The sequence below is a fragment of the Pollicipes pollicipes genome, unplaced genomic scaffold (assembly GCF_011947565.3).
Source record: "Pollicipes pollicipes isolate AB1234 unplaced genomic scaffold, Ppol_2.1 Scaffold_7262;HRSCAF=8765_pilon_pilon_pilon, whole genome shotgun sequence".
Lineage (NCBI taxonomy): Eukaryota > Metazoa > Arthropoda > Thecostraca > Pollicipedomorpha > Pollicipedidae > Pollicipes > Pollicipes pollicipes.
This window is the reverse complement of record NW_023597055.1, coordinates 4,039,384-4,059,967: the sequence shown is the minus strand read 5'-3', so window position 1 is coordinate 4,059,967 and position 20,584 is coordinate 4,039,384. Positions and strand designations below refer to the sequence as shown.

At 46.1% G+C, this 20,584-nt stretch overlaps 1 protein-coding gene across 1 annotated transcript; it reads left to right on the top strand.

Moving 5' to 3' along the window:
* Positions 1-6,966: 6,966 nt before the first annotated feature.
* LOC119113654 (luciferin sulfotransferase) lies at positions 6,967-15,398 on the top strand. The gene is made up of 4 exons (XM_037237937.1): positions 6,967-7,107; positions 9,904-10,236; positions 13,727-14,012; positions 14,321-15,398. The coding sequence occupies exons 2-4, from the start codon at positions 9,926-9,928 to the stop codon at positions 14,753-14,755; spliced, it is 1,032 nt and encodes a 343-aa protein (XP_037093832.1). The 5' UTR covers positions 6,967-7,107; positions 9,904-9,925; the 3' UTR covers positions 14,756-15,398.
* The last annotated feature ends 5,186 nt before the right edge of the window (positions 15,399-20,584 follow it).

The following is a 20,584-nucleotide window of genomic DNA, read 5'->3' as shown; positions in this document are numbered from 1 at the left end:
TTTCAAACGAAAACAATCACGATCTCGCGGAACGAAAATCATGTCTCATCTCGTGGTGATTAACCAATGGTAAGTGCCAACGACATCGTGTGAGGCCGGAGCTAGTTCGGATAAAACAATCAGATAGAGTGAGATCGCTTTGTAAGCCCCGCAACTTACTAATATAAAGGCTGCCCTAGTTAACGCTTAGAACGAGTTTTGGAGGACAAATGACGAATCAGGTTATGATAAATTCCGCTAGTGAAGCCAAGAAGCTGGCGCTTTAGTTTCCTGGAAACTAGATGGCTTCGTTGCAATGACCTGCTTTCCGTAAAAGTTACATGTCTTTAAACGCCCTTTGTGTCTCAGAGATTTGAGGTTGTGTGTAGTTAAATGTCTGAGTGCACGTGGTTGTTTTGTAGACTTCTAGAGATGTTACCGTCATGAAAAAGATTTTGTTGCACGGACATTATCAGCAGAGGGGACCCAGCCGATACCCGGGGAGGGGAGGGGCACAAAGGTATGCAGGAAGGAGGGGAAGCAGCCTGAGCATTTATGAAAACAAACCACAACACATTAAGCAAGGTATGCGGCGCTGGAAGGGGGAGGGGAGCGAACGGCAACTCACGCGTCCGATTTTTCATCCACATCGGCGATGCTTCTGAATGCTGCAGTGCCCACCTACATCTTCAAGCTCAGGAAGGCGCAGAATGATGAAGGCCTTTCATATTTTCATAAGAATTTCTTCCATTTTATTATACGCGTGGCTTCTAACGGCGATGTCACATAGCACTTGGATTGTTTAATTAAAACTGAATGGTGTGTGTGGGATCTGCTGCCGTTCACAAACCTACACAACACTTGTGACCAACGAATGAAGTCACAAATAACCAGCCAAATGATGCAGACAAAACCTCAGAGGTTGCTGTAGGTCCAGAGGAGTGAAAATCGCTCCGGACGCGCATGCGCAGGAACGCATCGGACATCAGACAAATCTAGTGAAAACAGACATTCGACACGCCCCGGTCAAACAGGGCCACAGGTGGCGGCACTGTGCGGACGGTGGGTAATCCCCCCCCCCCCCCCCCCTTTGCCGTTAGACAGGGTGGATGAGCATCCATTTTTGCCCACCCCGAAATATAGGGGGCGGGCCGAAATTCGTGACTGGCCTGGTGAGGACGGTGGAGGGTAGTAATATGCCCGGACCGTCTGCCCACGACCAATAACGTAACGCCCGGAGGAGACCTCCGTCACGGAGACTCTCGAATGTCGGGAGTGGTCACGCTGCTGCATGGTCCATCACGAATGAGAGAAAGGCGTCATGGCATGGGCTGCGCGGGCGGTTGCGAGCCAAGATACAGCAAGAGGCCCATGTCGTGCTCGAGAGGCCCAATTCACTAAAATAGACAGATAAGTCGTGTAAAGTCGGATGTCTTCAAGACATGGCTTCACTGGGCCGCCTGATCCTGTTCTGACTAACGTGTCACTGATTTCTAAACCGAAATTTTGTGATGAGCGAGAGGAGGCCCCAATTCGGCAAGGGCATGGTGTGATGAAAAACCAACACGCGGAGGAAGGCCCAAGGCATGACTGGGAGAAGTTTCTAGGCGGTTGAGGTCCGTTGTACGGCGAGAGGCCTTCGTCATAGCGGATGCAGCCATGATTCGGTTAAGCGGAGGATGATAAAAGGCAGTGGTGCATTTTGGAGGTCCGACCACGACCAAATAAGAAATATAATGATTCAGGGAGGCCCAAGCCACGAAAATCGGGAATATTTAGAACTGACCGTGGTGTGGAAGTGTTTCAAGTGTAGGAGTGTTGTAAAATAAGCGGTGCAGGCAGCACTGTTGTAGATGTTTTCTCCGAACCAAGAAGAGTGCACTTTCATGACGAGGGGAACCGGATCTCTTCCTCACGACCACCCGTCGCATGTGAGAGCCCGTCCACGCTTCCTCCCGACCGCTAGCCCGCCCCCCTGCATGAAGTCCGCGACGTCGCCCCTTCATCGGTTTTCAGTCTTTCTCTCGGACATTAATCAAGTTCTCATTAACGCTGCCACGTGCGTGCACATTTCTTGTTTGTTATGTTGCATCTGTTCGCTGCGCATATTTAATACCATGGATGGTTGTCGGTGCACAGATATCCTAAATTGGCATGCATCATTAATAGCCTGTGGCGTCGCAATCAATGTGTTTTTCTCATTTAAAGGGAATATTTTTCATTATAGGTACTGAAGCAAACATGAAATATGATGAGAGAAGCAAACATGTAACTTTTCATATACATTTTGATGGACAGACTTCTTAAGAAAACAAAATTTCAAATATTGCAAATATGCTGATTGATGCGTTGTTGTTTGATTGCGTCATGGAGCGTGTGTACGACGTCATTAATAGGATCTCCATATGCATGCTTATCATTGGCTTGTTGCACGCCTCAGGTGCGAGTAAATTTCCGTTGAGTGGATGCTTGCCATATTTTGCAAGCAATTCATACAGCACATAGGCTAGTATTCATCACATAAACAAGGGATAAATGACCAGTCCACCCAAGAAGTTGGACTTGGATGCGGAAGATTGCGCATTATCAAATGATGTCCTGCTCTGCTGCACACGGCAATGCACTTTTTTCGCCGTCGGAAGTTTAACTTAATCCCGAGTCGTTGCACTTCCTACAATGGGAAAAGAACATAACAAAAAAAAACAACATAAGACGTATTGGCCATAGGACTGCTGACGAAGCTCAAACATTGCCCTAATATGGCCTCGATATGCGTAAGGGATGTCAAAACTAATACCGCTGTTCAAAAAATCGTATCCTACATTAATTCAATACAACCCATCCACGTCTGATGTCCAGATAATAGGTGATACTGTTGACCTAGGTATCAGTGTAGGAGCAGCTTACAGAAGTCACCTTCCTCTGAAACCGTTGGCTGTAATGCGTAAAATGTTCGCAAAACGAACGTTCATTGGCGCACAGACTCACCAACCGTCGAAGCGGCGGCCCACCTTCGGTAGAAACGCTGAGTTATACTGACCACATTCGTGATGTGGCGAAACGCGTGGTGGTAGCTTTATCTCCCAGAAGAACTGTTCAAAGAGGAGCTTTTGGCTGTTGGTTTTATAGCGTCAGCCTGGGCATAGAACGGCCGACAGTCGGGCAATCTTATGACACAGCAAAGATCCTTTTGTGCTATTTAGATAAGGACCCGAGGCAAAATAAATCCGTCGGAATTGCTATTCAATAATGGGATGGTGGGTTGGGAATGCTAGCAACACGCCATGTTTAGAACGTAGCGGAGCAGAATCAGACAAAAAATACTTCCCAGCAATACTTTTTCCACATTGTTTCTGATTTGGTAGCCGAACTGGACTTGCAATCTGAACTAACGATGTTGCGCCAAAAATGTGTCACCTTTTTCTCGTGAAACATAGCAATGCCATGCGGGTTTCAACTTCAAATAAAACAACGTAAGGTACGTAGCCCACCACGGTTGGAAGACCAAATATCGTTTGGGACATCAGAGTCGATGAACGAGACCGGTGAATCATTGGCAACAATAGCATGTTTGATTAACGGGGGAAAAGCGTCTGTGCTTACGCTTGGTGAACGAAGTTTAAGAAGTCGAATATAAAATGGGTCGCCCCCAATGTCGAAGGCTACTCTCCATTTCAGGAACATATTTTGAGGTTGCGGCGTCAAGTCTTCCCGCTGCACGCGCCTTGGCGACAATATCGTGTTAGGCTGCGGGGAGGAAGGCGTCTGGGCATACATTTGACTGAAACAACCAAAAAAGTAAATATTAAATGGTTTTTCAAAATTTCTAAGATTCCCCCTCATTTGAGGAACTAAGTAACACCTTGGCGGCGCTATCGCGAGACACAATTTAAAAAAATGCTCCTTGTGTGATGGCCAACTTTTCCCTACGCTTTTGTAGTATTCCTGCGAAATATTGGGGGGCAAGCCAGCATCGAGGGGGGAGCAAAGCACTCACAAAGAATACAATTCGACCGCCGCGCTTGTAGTATTTCTTTTTCCCATGGGGTGGCAGCAGCGGTGCTGGAGGTGCTTGCTGAATCAAATATCGTTATGTGCTCGAGTTTTGACCATTCTTCGTGGTGTCCTTGCATATTTCTCCGTGAGTTCAAGGCGTTTACTTGCATTTACATATAAAGTTATGGCGTATTCTGGAGATATTCTGGAGTTATTCTATTCTGGAGTTACTCGATTCCAGGGCTTACGTAAGTTGATAAGTACATTTGCGAGCGACATCATACATACAGCTAATACAAAACTGTTAGCCCAACCTTTTGTGGAATAGTCAGCAGAAAAGATGTATGTATTATAGATATAAATCTAGATATATAGGACATCAGATAGGTTTTTCGTATATATTTGCATATATGCATATATATATATATATATATATATATATATATATATATATATATATTTACATTCCAGTTACATGTTGTCGTCAAAACGATTGAAACGATTATGAGCGGTAAATGAAAAGTTCTCTATCGATCTCGCTAAATTCTTCAGGTTTCTTTTTAAATTGCCGGCCACGATTTTTAAAGGTAACTTGTATTCATGGGATCGACGAAGGAGAAAATTGCCAGCCATTATTGATGTCGACGAAGCTCTGTAGATATTGCCTCTCGTGCGCGCCGCATGCGAACTTAAATGAACAGTGAGACGAGAGATGGGAGAACACATTTGAGGGGAGGAGAGTTAACATGCATTCAAAGGAATTTGAAGGACATAAAACCCTGTGAGTCGAAAACATAAAACAATGCCAACGAAACCATTAAGATTATTCAGGACACTTGGTGCTTGTGAACACGGATCAAACAATGACCCGACCCGACCAGGGAAAGTTGACTTTACCCCCCCCCCCTTAAGGCTTTTGAAGTACAGCCTAATAACGAACATATGCGGCAACACCAGATTTGACTACCAGATTTGACCAGATTTGACCAGCAACACCAGATTTGACTACCGTTGTACAATTTTGAAGATTTCATCTGCTAAGTTCTAAAGTGACCTAAGTGTGTGACCAGTTCAAGTGACCAGTCAAAGAAGTTAACCTCTTGAAATTTTGACCACACATAACGCCTTTAGTTATTTGCCATTGCCCAAACTTGCTGAAGGAATAGAGCATGATGGTACCTACAGTTTGTTTATTTTAGCTTTTTCGAAACAGGCGAGGGCATTGACCTGGCATCAGATAAACGTTTGATGTTTTCGTGAACAGTGAAAACATTTTATGCATTTTTTTGCCATTTTGTTGCTTGCATGTGAGGAAAAGAGTACTGACTCACGTGCACAACCATCCTATGACCTCAAAGCACATGACCTTGGCCCAGGCCATGACCTACCTCTTCGGGTGCTTTCGGCAAAACATATACTGTGCCTAAAACAGGCAGTTTTGTTAGATAATTTCGGGCGCAGAATTTAAATACTCCACTTAAACCAAAATTTGGTGTGTCATTCTATTCAATGACCTTTGTTGTCAACTGTTGAGAGGCTAGATGAATGAATGCGACAAGTATCACCACCTCTATACCGTGCTTGTGGGGATAATGGCGTAAATTTTCATGTAGGAACGAGCCTGTCTTCAGTTTGCTACAAATACATCATCACGCGTCGAAGGGACTATGTATAATGTTCACAACAGCTATGCGATCTTGAGTGACTGTAGATGTACAACACACTATTTCTGACCGAAGAAAAGCGTTGTGCTAATCACTTTGACCCGGTTAGCGCTTCAATTTTGCAATTGGATGTTTTATAAATCTGACGTAAGATGACTTTTGCTGACATCCAGGTAAGCCTAAAATGGCATTTTTGCGTTTGGAATGCCCTTGTCCCACAGCTGAACGTAATAAGATAAACTTGGATAAACGTCAGAAGCACATTGTGAATGAAAACAAAAGAGCATCGTTCTCGTAGGCTATTGGCAGACCAATTTTGAACGGTCGGTGACCTAATCCGACCTGACCCTTGCAGGGGAACAGATATGGTCGGATTCCAGATGTGACGGTCATCAATGGACTGTCAAACCAATGTTGCGCGAGCTATGCCACATTATAACAAGAATTACGTTTTGTGCTACGTAATACGAGAAAATATACCTTATTTCTACTTATACGGTACAGATTGAAGGTAAGAAAGCGACAGAATTTTGATAAATTTTAGATACAGATTAAGAATAGCCCATATTACCTGTGATACATTAATACAATTGTTGTATGAATATATTATATATATATATATATATATATATATATATATATACTCATATATCAGCCCATATACATATTGATGTATACCCACGCATGCAGGCCCCATACAAATGTGTAACACTTCCTTTAAGCATAGATGGATCAAGGAAAGTTTTGATATAAAGAGCAGAGAATCAGAAACGAAACTGCCGTTAAAAACGCTACTTAGATGCATTCATGTGCGATATGTGATACTGTCCAAGTGTAATAGTTGCATGCAAATGGCATGTAACTATTTCACCTGGGCAATACCGCTTCCATTCGTTTTGATTCAGAACCAATGGCGTGAGACAAATGCGTGCTCTTACAAACTTCCCAGCATGACCACTTTCAGAAGAAAAAATTGTGATCTTATTACGGCAAGCCATTTGTTTACCACAGCAACCAGGGCGTTATGTTTAGCAAACTTAAATCGCTTGCACCAAGAATTGGTCAACTATTCCCCTAAAAAAGAAATGTGTTCGTAGCGGCGTTTTCACATGGCTATGCCCGTTCTTAACTATAGCACTCCTTTGGAAAATGGACCATTCCACCCATCAAAGCTCCTGCATCCGTCCCCGGATATCACCTCCAGACGTGCCTCCAGTGGCAGGCCCGCCACCGCCGCCCGGCTGGACCAATCAGGTGCCGTCTGGAGCGGCGCCGAACGCTCCCGCCGACCCGGCGCGTGTAAATACTCAGCCGCATCGGGCCGTCTGTCATTCGGAGTCTGCAAGCGGCCGCGTTGGGTGCTGTGCGTAGGTACGGAATGAGCAGATACTTCCCGCCTGGGAGTACTTCACGAGGAGGTCGCGTCCTAGCCGGGAGAGCTTCAAAGGAGATCGTGACCTGCCCGGAGGTACGGCGGTGAAGTCGAGATTGTGGAGTCCTGAGGATGAGTCTTGTTCAAAATATGTAGCCTTAGTACTAACAGAGCAGGATGGCTCATACCACAATGAATGTATCGTCTCGCCCGACATATGAATGTGGCTGTGAAGCAAATTGCAAATGTGACGTCTCTTGCCGTCCTGATGTTCTCGTCTACATGTTCTCGTTCTCGCTCCTTGGGGACGCAGGCCGTTCATGAAGTGGTTTGTCACGAGATAAGTGTCGGTACGGATGAGTCTCCTAAACATGTTAGCCATTCACCGGTTCACTGACACTGAAACGCGATTTCAAGCTTCTGGCCCAGGGCAATGCCGTACGCCACGGGGCAGCTGGGGACAGAGGCGCAGCTTCATATGCGGTTGGCAATGGGGGGCATCTCTTGCCCTCGCTTTGCTCCCGTAGACTTCCAACATAGTGCATTTTGTGTTCAACTCACCGCACCACCTGTCAATGTGTAGCATAAAAAACCAAGTACATGGAACCAGTTTTGAGGTTTGTTTGGCCATTCACTACTCGCTCAGCCCCCTCCTGCAACACGGGAAAGAACACCCGTTATCACAAAGGTAACATGTGCCAGACGCACACCGGTTCCATTCAGACCACTCGATAGAAAGGCGTTGGCCACTTGAACCAGATATGCCTCCATAGAACACATGTCAAAGCCATTGAATCATGATCGATGCGGTCAGATAGCGTTCACATGCTGAACAAATAGGGCCTGTAGCCTGGTCCCATGTTTGGAGTCGTCCGATAGCCCGGCACTGAGCCAATAACACTCGTTGTTCCACTTTCTACGCACGATGATGGCAATTTTAAAACGCCGCCTACAAGTGCGTAGCGGCGGCACGTATTTCAGTACATGCTCGGGGATGGACGCGTCACTGTTGGGAACCAAATGTCGCGTGCGGCCGGGCCGATAATTAGGTGTCATTTGATATCCCTGTAATTCTGCTATCAAACACCTTGCCTGTCCTTGCCCAAAGCTAAACAGTTATACAACCTTGCCGTATTTGCTTGCATCAGCGTAGAATGGTCATCCTTTAAATATCGCGTCCTGCTCGAGTCATCTCCACCTCAATGCCCGAGTGGCCAGTAGCACCTTGGTCTCCCACGTACGGGGGGGGGGGGGGGGGGAGCGAGGGAGTGGCAAATGTAGGTGGAAAGTGCCGTCACGTCGCCAAATTTTTTACAAGGTCTCATAAACCGGTGCAGGGTTGTCGCACGGCAGCCTTGCATTAATGCTATCAAGCGCGTGTGGTTACACTCCCGGCCGGCTACTTTTAATATTGCTCGAACGATTTTGAATTCCCCGTGTATGTGCTCCGTGAGAGTCTTATTGTCCCTGATCGCTACCAAGAACTAATAAAATCACACCTTTTCACCTTTTAGTTCAGGACAGATAGTTTTTGTTTCAGGACAGACGGTGTATGTAGGTGCAGATTTACAGCACGCTTCTGACATTCCTTTTTATGTCAGCCCAGAGCTCGGGCACATTTAATAAGATGTCGTGCGCGTTTAAATTAACGTTGCGAACAAAATGGCGCCGGCGGGGGTGCCGGTAGTGTTGTGGTTAACGCGACTGCGTTAATGATTAGCACGTCTGCGTTAACCACTGCGTGTCTGGGAAACCAGAGGTACGGGGTTCGATTCCCCGCGGTGCCCGCCCTTTCTGCCAGGGTGAGAGGTTGGCGATGTCATATAGGCCTCAGCAGCTGAGTGCGTCATAAAGCCCCAATGACACACAACATGGCGCCGACGGCCGGACCCTATGTTAGGGTGCGTTCGGCGGCCTTGCATCAGCGGCAGAATGGATGGTCTCACTCCCAGTTCTCGTTTATAAAAATTTTAACGCTGCCTTAGATCCCCTTATAACGTTTACACGACCATCATGAGGTTTCAGCGTAGGTGCCAAATGTGTATGTGAAGTGATAACACGCTGCCAGCATGGGTAAAGCTGGTGACAAAATGTATACGCCTGAATTCAGGACGATACCTATGACATATGTCTTCCTGGAAATTTACCCTCCTGACTATTGTATGCATATATATATATATATATATATATATATATATATATACGTACATTTATTTCTATATATGCGTATATACACATATATTTATACATTTATGTGCATATATATACATTGTGTGTGTGTGTGTGTGTGTGTGTGTGTGTGTGTGTGTGTGTGTGTGTGTGTGTGTGTGTGTGTGTGTGTGTGTGTGTGTGTGTGTGTGTGTGTGTGTGTGTGTGTGTGTGTTTTCTGGCTTCCATGGGCTATATTTGAAAAGCCCCTGAAAATCCAGTTTTTACGCTGACGTTTGTTGTGCTGAGCTGACTTGCTGTCATGGCATGTGAAAGGTTACGATTACTCCGTGACCCCGCGCCGAGCTCTGCCCACGTGACCACGTGAAACTCCTGGCGACCTTGGATTACACGACTCTGTGACTCAGGACCGTCCATGACACAAGGATGGTTTGATGTGGGTTCGTGAAATGGCATGCCCATCAGACAAAGCGTGGCTCACTCGATCTGTTTGCGCCTGTTCTTGCTTCCAAGGATATGAGGGCATCAATGCGTTCATCGACCTTCCATAACAGGTGCGGACGAGGAGCCTGTGACCCTATTAACAGATATCGATTGTTCCTAAGCTCCCTGATGTCTTCTGAAATATTATGCATAATACACAAAACGCTGCATCAGAACCGGGCGATCTTGCCGTCCCACAAAACGGCACTCACGCATCGACGTCTTTCCATTCTATTTTAGATCGTCTGATGCCGGCTTCGAAATGAGCTGCTCTGAAAGAAAGCCGTTTCCGTTCAAAATCATTCCCGAAAATAGCGAAACTCAGAAGATGATCGCAGACGCATTTCGCGGTCATCCAAACGGCCTTTCATCCTGCAACCAGTGGGGCTTCAAGCTGTCGGCAACAGTTGCCGATGCCGAGCTGGAGGACCTGTACAACTACCCGCTGGACCCGAGCGACGTCTGGGTAATGTCGCCACCCAAGTGCGGCACAACCTGGACCCAAGAGATGGTGTGGCTCATCGCCAACGACCTGGACTACGAGGGGGCTAAGACGCCACTCTTTCCTGATAGGTGGGATTGTCTTAAAAATTGTCTTTCATGGGAGGCACCGGGGCTGTGCACCGCAGGGGTGCGGAGGCTTTCAACTTCTCCGGCTTCTCGATGACTGGTCTTGCACTGCTCGGCGAAATGAAATCTAGTTTAAGATAGTTCAGGTGCAAATCGCGTCGCACTTGACCTCAAAGGTTTCAGAACTTGTCGCCTTTTCGAGCACAGAGCTTTGATTTTTTTCTGTCAGATATTTGCGCGAGAAAATGCGTGAAAGTTAAGCTCCATGGTGCTACATGCTCAATTTTCGGTACCCCGTTCAGCATTTTTTAACCCCTCGTTAGGTATTCTCTTAGTTTTACAATGGACTTTACTTATTGTCGCGACCTTTACAAACTTGGTTCGATGGTCAAGGTGGTGTCAGTCCAGATTAGCCCACAAGGCAATGTGGTATTCAAACCAGTTACTGACATGCGTCAATGGTGATGCTAGGTGGTCATGGTCAAGGCCTCTTCAGATCAATGGTTTCTCCAAAATGACGGTTATGGATTTTTAAGAGTGTCCACGGATACCGTTGTAGAGAGCAGCATGGGAATAAGAAGCAAAGCGACAGCAACCCTCGTCACTAGAAGGTTGAACATCGTGTCGTGTAAACGTCCTATCGTGTTACGTCCTATCGTGTTACGTGTAAACTAATGTAACTGGATCAAAAACCAAATCTGCCCTTCCCAAAACTTTTGAAGTTTTCTCCGCTTATAGCCTTACATTACTGGTATAAGATCAAGGTCTTTATAAAATAAAGCTGAATTTCAGCTAAAAAAGTAAATGTTATTCGTAACTAACGTACCATCAGGCCACATGGTGATTTTTGACTACCTAACGCTATCCCAACTTTACTCTGCGAACACACAAAAACCTCTTTGGAATGCCAAAATGTGGTTTTGTGAGATGAAGATGAAAGGCATTTTGAGTGGATGTTAGATGACCAGTTGTAGACAGCATGGAAAAAAGTTAATGCATGCTTAATTCCATCGCAGCGATATCACATCTTTGGTGAAAACCTCCGCAATGGTGTGGGCTTCTAGAAGCAGCAATATGGCGACCCTTTTAAGTTTTTGGTCATTTTCATGCCGGGCTCCAGCGGATTTTTTTGCCATTAAGGTCAATTATTCGATGCCTGGTCATGTCAGGCCCCTCTTGAAAGTCATGCTGATCAACTTGTAGCTGTTACATCCGATGATTGCTTTTGTCCGGTTGAGAGAGAATGGTCAGCAGGCTGATACAACACTCTAAACCGATCTAAATTCGATCGGTAGCTTCAAAACCAATCCCAACAAAAAATATAAACAAATCGGTAAATCATAGCCTTCAAAAGGTCACCTGACTGGGAAGAGTAAAGTGTCCAGGCCTGGGTGTGACTTGAGCTTGCCTTTACCAGACCTTGGCCCTATTCGTGTGCTCATGACGTTATATAATCCCCCTGATACGGAAGACGTGTAATTTGCATTTGCTACTGGCTACAAGGCTGCACGTCTTTTACGGGCACCGGTGGCGTAGGTTGCGCAATGATAAATAGAAAAACCTACCCCAGAATCCGCCAACAAACAGGTGCCTCCAGGATTTGTCCGACTTTCTACTCGCCGTTGTGGGGGGGGGGGGGCTGAAGACCCCTCTCCCTCCCCCACCACCACCACCACCAAACTGAAGAGAAAATTACATGCTATTGCATAGCTGAGAGCAGCCGAATAGAGGATCTCTTCATATAAAAGTTATATTTGCCTTCTAAGGTTGCTGACATATGGAAGTTCAAAGTCTGGCTGTGGCTGTCAGCGAAGGCAATTTCAGCGAATCGCTCAATCTGATGCGACCATGGATTGCTGGAGCAAGCCATGCATATATGAAATAGTTTCTAAGGCGATGAAGCTATTGGATTTCTGATCACAACAAACTCTGTTCACTCAGTGTAAGGTATAACAGAGAGAACAGGGTCAAGACCTGCTGTTTCATTCAAGAGTTTGTGTTTTGAGGCAGTTTTTGATACTCATTTCAAATTTGTCAACAACAGGAACTACGACAAACATTTTCCATGGACTTCTTAAGGGTACGAGTAGATCACTGACCTAAAAAGGCCACGTCAACATTTTTTTAAAAGAAAATAACGTCTAGCGTAATACTTGATGGTTATTCAAATACAAAAATCAAGGTAATCTCGTAGAGGTTTTAGCCACCATGACCCTCTAAAAATCAAACAAGATCGTAGAGGCTCAAATCTAGGCATAGAATCTGTCTGTTGCATAGAATGTAGGCATAGAATCAAATATGTTGCATGGAATGGGTATGTATGTTTACGACGGTTGCATGAGGTCACCACTTTGGTGACCTCATGCCACTTTGGACACCAATCCGGAGTTTGATCTTGTTTGATCCTATTTTACCTGAATGTCATAACCTAAGATCCTCAAGAAGTGAGTTGACATGCTGAGCCAACCACCCTATGAAGTTGGTGTCTTTAGTTTTGTTAATTTTTAAAGATCTCAGTGGGTGAAAATGACCCCCAATTCGAGAGATGGGCATTCAACCGCCCACTCGGGCGCGCGTTAAAGGAAGTCCTTCGCAGTTGTATAGGGTTTTGAACTGAGATAGTCGGTTTGAAGATAATTTAACGCAATTCCAAAGGCATTTGGACTGTCACTTGGTCTGTGCCCTCTACCAGGACTGCGTCCTTTTAATGGATTCATACCCACGCTTGATGCACGCGATTTGTGCAGACTACTTCGCGCAGCCTTTTTTGGAGATCACCCAGAGAAGCATGGCGGCATAGTAACGTTACGCGCATTTTGCCAGGCGTAGCCTCAATGGGCATGTAACGTTCCAGATAAAAAAAGATGGGCCTCGAGTTGTTCGCCTTCGTCCGATGGGCGCCGGTACCACTCGTAGCATCAACGGATAACATTGGCGTGCTACCAGCCCAATGCGTTGAGTTCATGTTTTGAACACGAATCACAGCTTGCGTTAAGTAAAGCTGGAATTTGGGCAAGGTTAATAGTCATGACCGAAATCTGACCGGATTTCGTTTATCTTCCGGATAGCGCCGTAACCGAGTATGTGAATGCAGATAAAGATATCAAATTACGGACAAATATGCAAGAACACTACGAGAAGGGGCCGAAATGCGCGCACATAACGCTCTCGGCAAGTTGAAATGTTACCAGTGAGTCATTCCATACTCTACAGTGGCAAGTATGATGCTACCAGTCTTGCAGCGACTTCGACGTCATACAAACGCTCCATGACGCGATCAAAGGATGACGTTCTGGGCATATTTACTAAAAAGTGAAATAGTGTTGTGCACTTAAGACCATACCAATAGTTATAAGTAAGCTTACTTTACCAGATCTGACGTTTGCATCAATATCTTCAAATCTGTAGCATTCCCTTCAGTAACGTGCTCCTGATATTACGTGGCGACTGATGGCGAGTTCTATGTTTATATATTCTGGGCATGCCGTTTTAGATGGGCCTTCCCGGACCTTGACGTGCTGTCCGACAAGGAATTCCTAACCAAAGAACTGACCAAGAGACTTCCCGACTTCACTGGAGGAAAGCCGACGATGCTGTACAACGCCATCCGCGACCCTCCACGCTTCGTCAAGTGCCACCTGCCTTTCTCCATGAGCAACCCGCACCTGCTGGATGTCTGCAAGGTCGTGTACACAGCCAGGAACCCCAAGGACGCCTGCGTGTCCTACTACAACCACAACAGGCTGGTGCGCCTCCTCGACTTCACCGGCGACCTTGAGGTAAGGAGACAAGGGAAATCGGTCAGAATTATCTCAAAACTCAACGTTGTTTGTGGGCAGAACCTGTTAAAAACTGGGAGTCCTTCAGATAAATGTCATTCTCACTGGATATTTTGGGTTGTCAATAACAACAGCGACCGCGCGAGTTGCCACGTGACGTAACGTTGGTGGTCCTCTCACAACGCAAGTGCGCAAATCTACCTGCATAATGCGGATATTTCCCATGCATCATGACGTGCATTTACCACGCATATTTCAGTATCCAGATGCTTCGCTTTGTTCCACTCATGGCCCTTTCTTCTCCGCAGATGTTTGTGGACCTATTCATGAGAGATCTAGTCGTGGAGACGCCATTCATCGAGCACATGATCGAGGCGTGGAACCGGCGTCACCACCCGAACTTGTGCTTCCTCTTCTTTGAGGACATGAAGCGGGATCTGCCAAAGCAGATCCGTAAAGTGGCCCAGTTTCTGGGCAAGACGTGCACTGACGAGCAAGTAGAAAAGCTGGCAAGTCATCTGCATATCGACAACTTCAGGAAGAATCAGTTCGTCAACAACCATCTCGCAAAAAAGCTTGGCTTCTTTCATCCGGATCGAGGAGACTTCATCAGGCAGGGGAAGACGGGCAACTGGAAGAACTACTTCACTTCAGAGATGACCGAGACATTCGACAGTTGGATGGCTGAGAAGCTAAAGGGCTCTGACCTCACCTTTGTAACGGAGCTCGATGAACAGGACTGAGAGCAAATGACCTCCACGTGAAGCGCCAAAGCCATATTGGCTGTAAGCGTCTTGCCTGTGTTGGTTGTAAGAACAACATCACACGATGGTGTGTTGCGAGTGCCTAGCGCACGAGTTAAGTTTGTTAGAAATGCTCAAAGCTCAATGTTGCTGGATGATGCCTGGAACGCAGACTGTTTGTCTTGCTCCTATTACCCGGAAACAACAGTGAAACCGATGACTCTTCACTATGTTCCGTGAACCGCTCACACCCAGACCGTTGCAGTAATTGCTGTATAGGTTGTGGCAGTGCTTGCGTCTCTGAGTCGCGAAAGCTGATATATGAATGTTTTGAAGGATGTGAGACAAAATTGTACCATACTCGTACGGCAGCAGGACGGTTAGTTAGAATAAAAGCTGCTTTGGATAGCAACGTGAGTCCAGAACGCTAGCAACGTGAGTCCAGAACGCTAGCAATGTGAGTCCAGAACACCAGCAACATGAGTCCAGAACGCTCTTCGCCTGGAGACAAAACAACGTTCGTCTGCCACCAAGGAGACGCAACAAATGTCACCCTGAGTGACGTCATCGCCCAGGCTCAAGCCTTCCGGGGAAAAATTATTTTAAAGTGGTCATCCTGCACCCGCATGGCGGGACCTTTCCCCATCCGCTATTCACGGTAGGCGGGCCCTGCTCGCCCGTGCCCCTACTCGCTTGCCAGCTTCCATATTGCAATACAAAAGACGCCTGAATGCTTCAAGAAACTTTTTCGAGGATCACATTCATATTGCAGGTGTCTCTGCTGTCCTAAGGTTTAATTTCCTACAAGAACACCCACCAGCCAAGTATGCGCATGGCTACAGTCAGCGACAAGGACCGTGCCAAGCCACCACGCTGTGACTGCACGTTTCCAAAAAGGTACCTAACTAGCTGAAAGCCATCAATGCGAGAGCATGTATATTAACAAAACCAGATAGCCAGGTGATGTAAAAATGTAAATCAGCCTTCGGTAAGTGCTAAGCATCTCTACGTCCTCGGTTGCATAGCACACTTTATAATGAGGACATGTTAATATGCGGACGAGTCAGGCTCAAATCTATTGATGGATTGCCATGGCTTTAAGCCGTGGCAACATAATCAAATTTCTTGTAGGAATTACGGGATACGTCCAACTCTCATCAAAGGCAAGAATCAAACAATTCAGAAACAGACAAAGCACTTTTGCACGAATTTCCAACGAACAAAGTACAGTGTGCTCACATCAGGTGGTATGTCAGAATGTTGTTACTCTGGATGAATGGGAGCCGCAGGTGCGGCCTGGACGGCGTGGCCGACTGTTCCGGCGTGGCGTTCTCAGGACACCAGTCGGCTCACGTGCAGGCACCGGCCTTGAGTGACGTGCAAGTGTAACGACTCCAGAGTCCAGCCCAGCCCCAGGTGCAGCGTCAACAGCTGCGAAGCCTTCTTGCTGTTCCTCGAACTGGCAAGTCGCTGACCGGGCGCTTACCTTGACGCTCGGAAAAACTGCTACGTAGCGTGAAAAAATGGGAAGAGATATTTCAGCAACAAATGGCAAGATTTGGTTGAAGCAGTTTACCATCAGTTTGTATGGGATTACCTTTCAGCTTACTTTAATCGGCATTTTTACAAAAGCTGTGACGAACTTACGATTTGCAGTTGATGTTATGTATCAATCTTCGATAGTGCATCGGTAACGGCATCGGTATGTATCGTTATCGATATGTAGCAATCGACTTCATTAAGGTGCGATACACGCGTGTTTCAGCACCCCGCATTTATCGTTTTCTTTGCTTTTCGACGATCGATGCCAACAGTATTGGCCAGCGTGGCCGTGGGTGTGCGCTATGTGAGGTCTGGAGGCAGGCATAGACATCTCTCTACCTCGGTTGGTAAGCGTTCATCGTTTAGTAGACTCCGCTTACATCAGGCTACGTTACGTTTTTGCCAGATTGTAGTAGAATTTAGCTGGCAATGGCTTTGTGGATTCTTTCATTGGAAGACTGCTAAGAGTCATTTACGCGCCGAGCCATGCGCTTAACATTGTTCGGCATTTGCTCTTGTGGGGAAGAGTGATAGTGGCAGCCGGTGATGGAGAGAGAGAGAGAGAGAGAGAGAGAGAGAGAGAGAGAGAGAGAGAGGAGAGAGAGAGAGAGAGAGAGAGAGAGAGAGAGAGAGAGAGAGAGAGAGGAGAGAGAGGAGAGAGAGAGAGAGAGAGATATATATATATATATATATTATATACATTATATAATAAGAATAAATAAGACAGGAGCCTTGTTCCTCGGAGAAAACCAGGAGAATGGAGATATAGTTGGTTTGATATTTCGGCAACATGCCTTTCTCGAAACAACAGCAGAAGTGAATTCAAAATTGCCTGCCGAAGATCCACACTCCATATTCCAGGTTTTTTTTGAAACAGCAGGTCGCTGTTTTTACAGGACGCCGACATTGTAAATAATGATCTTCGCTAATTCACTGACAACTTACAAAAATGTAAATGTTTGCGTCAAATCATACGTCAAGCATGTGATGTAGCATGTCGGAGTTTCGTGGAAGTAGAGACTCCTGATAGCGCTTAGCGCCCCTTTTGAAGCTATCTATTGTATTATCAGTGATTCCATTTACCATATGGTGCACGGGTGCTTATATATTTGGTCCATGGATGCATATTTACCCGACGTGTTTTATTGATATTGCAGCAAGGCCTTTGGTACACGCTGCGTCGTATATTCTGTACAATTTAAGAGACAAGTTTTACGTTTAAGAGCGTGAAATGCATTTTGTAAAGCTGATATCCGTACCAATACCCGCATATGTTGTGCTGCTTATTGGTATCCGTGGCCACAGCCGTATGGAAATTTCGTTTTTAAGTGTTTGCTCAACTAGCGGAGACACGCTTCCGGCACGGTGTCCGTGTGCAGTCCCCCCGCTGCCAGCTATGGGCGTTGGTAGCACCTTTGCTCCCATCTTGCAGCTGCGTCAGTAGCAGCTGCAAGACATTTTAACCAGTGAGACCGTCAATCTATGCCTCTTCAGATGCGTTCGGTCTGAGAAGAGATTGGACGAACCATTCCCCGGTTGTCCATCAGCTTTTCTGGGCTGCCTTGGTTGTCGCGACTGCCGCTTATCATTCTGAAGGCTGGCTCCTTCTCGGTCAGCTTGGTCCCTGATCACCCCGCCTGCCGGCTCGTAGCGTCCTGGTGATCTCGTATTGCTACCGCACGCCTGATGTCTGAAAACACGTACACTTGACTCGCTGCTGGATGTATTTGACATAAGACCAAAGGCGTCATAACCGAAAAAGAGGCGCGGAGAGCGATCACGTTTAAAAGCTGTGCGCTTGTTTGACCAGGCTGGTAAAATCGAGGTAGAAAGAAGCTCTCCCGGGAATGTTCGCTCTAGCTGGAGCACGGCAGAGCAGTTCGCGCTCCCACAGCTCGCTTGTACTCGCTCGCCCCGTGAGCACACCAGCTTGCAGTTGCCACATGTCATTTTAGCTGCTGTGGTGTGGACGGCAAGGAGCTAGTGCTGATGGCACACCAGTGTTAGCATTTCTTGCCGTAGCACCTCTCGCAACAGTAGCCCTGGGCGCAGTTACGTGAGGTGCAGTAGTATCCTGCCCTCTTGCATTTGGCGCGGCAGCGTCCTGGAACGGCAGCGCGTGACAACGTACTGTAGCCGAAGAGGATACAAACTCTGCGTCTCACATGGGCCTGACGCAATGTGCCGTTAGCGATATGATGTATGACACGGCTGCATCGCCGGTCCTCCTTCGTCCCTCTCCCTTCAAGAGTTTTGGGCGCATCTAGTATGAAGGCATGCTGGGCCTCCTGTGCAGCGTGAATTGATGCAGAAGTGGCCACACTTAGTATACTTGGTAAATTAGTATACTTATATATAATAACTTAGTATACTTAGTAAAAAAAGTAAAAAAAACAACTAAAAAGTATACTTAGAGTAATCTGACCAGCACCTTTCATGCGACATTTGGTTATGGTTTAACAATTTTTGTTCAGAGCTACATGCTTATTGACATGGACCCAATAAGTTCATGTCAATAATCATGTCAAATACATCAAAGTTAGCGAAACTATATTATTGACATGGGCCCAATGGGTCCATGTCAATAATACCATCCCATACCATACCATAATACCATCGCAGGTACCGTATGGCATATGGTACCGGCGCTGATGTGATTAACCGACTATTTGCCCGCAGTCTAGACTATAACCTCTATTGCTGTCAGAAGTGTCGTTTCTAGCTCAACGCTTAGAAACCTAAGGCGTTTGAAATGCATTACGATGGATGAAAATAGTCATGACTGCGTGAAACGCACACAGAACCATGCATGTACTCCACGAGTTGCATAGTTGTGTCTTCATGAAGCTTTGCAGACGCATTATTTTCAGAAGAAGAAATTATTATGATAACACAAAGCATCTTTTCACCTTAAACAGGTATAGAACAGTGGGATTAAGGATGTTTGCCCATTTGATTCGTCAGGTGAAGACACCGGAATGTCAGAGGGTTCCGCCTATGGCGATGTAATGTTGTCCACTGTCCACATTCCATGGGTTTCTTATAACAACAAAACTTTTCAGTTTTGCATCAAAGTCAGCGAAAGGTTTACCAAAGGAAAGATATGAAGATGAGTTTGTATGGGAGCTAGGAAAAAATGTCGCAAAAAGCAGGTGCTTGGCTCATTTTTAGTTCACTCAACCACTTAAAGCTTTGCTGGACATTTAGCAATGACTACAACAAGCAAATCGTTATGTTGTTTTCCAAGCCCATTGAGTTAGTTCTGCTTTTCAGATGCTTACCTACAATTGCTCATGGAAAACTTTTGGTAGTGTGAATATACCTCCTGGTTTTCGTTTTTGTCATTCTATCCAAAAAACGGTCTGCATTTGAAGACATTGAAGCAAGCGCCAGATATTATGAAATAAGCTTGCTTTAACTATTGGTATGCTTTTAAGGGGGAAAGGCCAGTCTAGCTAATACAATTTTTCTATTTAGTTTTATTACAAAAACAGCTCCTTGACAGTTGAATTTCACAAGCCGTCAGGCCCAAGCCTCAAGGCAAATGTGTGTTTGTCCAATTTCCCTCAAAACCTGGTTGAGGTGCTGGTTCGCAAAATGGCATATTGATAGATTTCACTGATTTCCTCCAAACCATGGATTACCGCCATTGGGGGGGGGGGGGGGGTAAGTGTCCAGAAACCCTTCAGCTATTGCAAAATTCATTTTGCATACAACGCTGCATGGAAAGGAATGCCTCCGCAATGGAATGCAGTGAAAACAGCGTTTCACAACACGTCAATGCCTCGCTCACTTTTGACGCGGCAAACCCCCATCTCCGTGTCCGAACGTTTCAACTAATTCATCCTTGCAGCAGACGCGAGGAACGATGCGGCATACGCGACACAGGCGAGAAAGATTGCAGATACCTGGCAATATCTCGACGTTGTCATCTACTTACGGAGCGAGACTCCAAGGCGACAGCAGAGCCCATCGCCGCACTGTATGCAGAGGTAAGTTTCCACCACAGAGTTGTCCATAACGGCGACATTTGTTTGCTGAAAATTTGATAAAATTAAATGAAAAAACGCTAGTATAGGCACTTCCCTGCATATGCTTACACGCAATGTCGACGCACTTTTACGCATTGGTGGCTGCTGAAAGAACGCCTTGTGTAGAAGGTTTTAGCAGCCACATTTTACAGGTGTTAAAAATTATAAGCTGTCTTTTCTATGGTAAGCTTTAATTTTAAGCTAAGTTTGTCATTGTTTGACTAGTTGCGTCACTGCTTACGCCAATGACGTCATA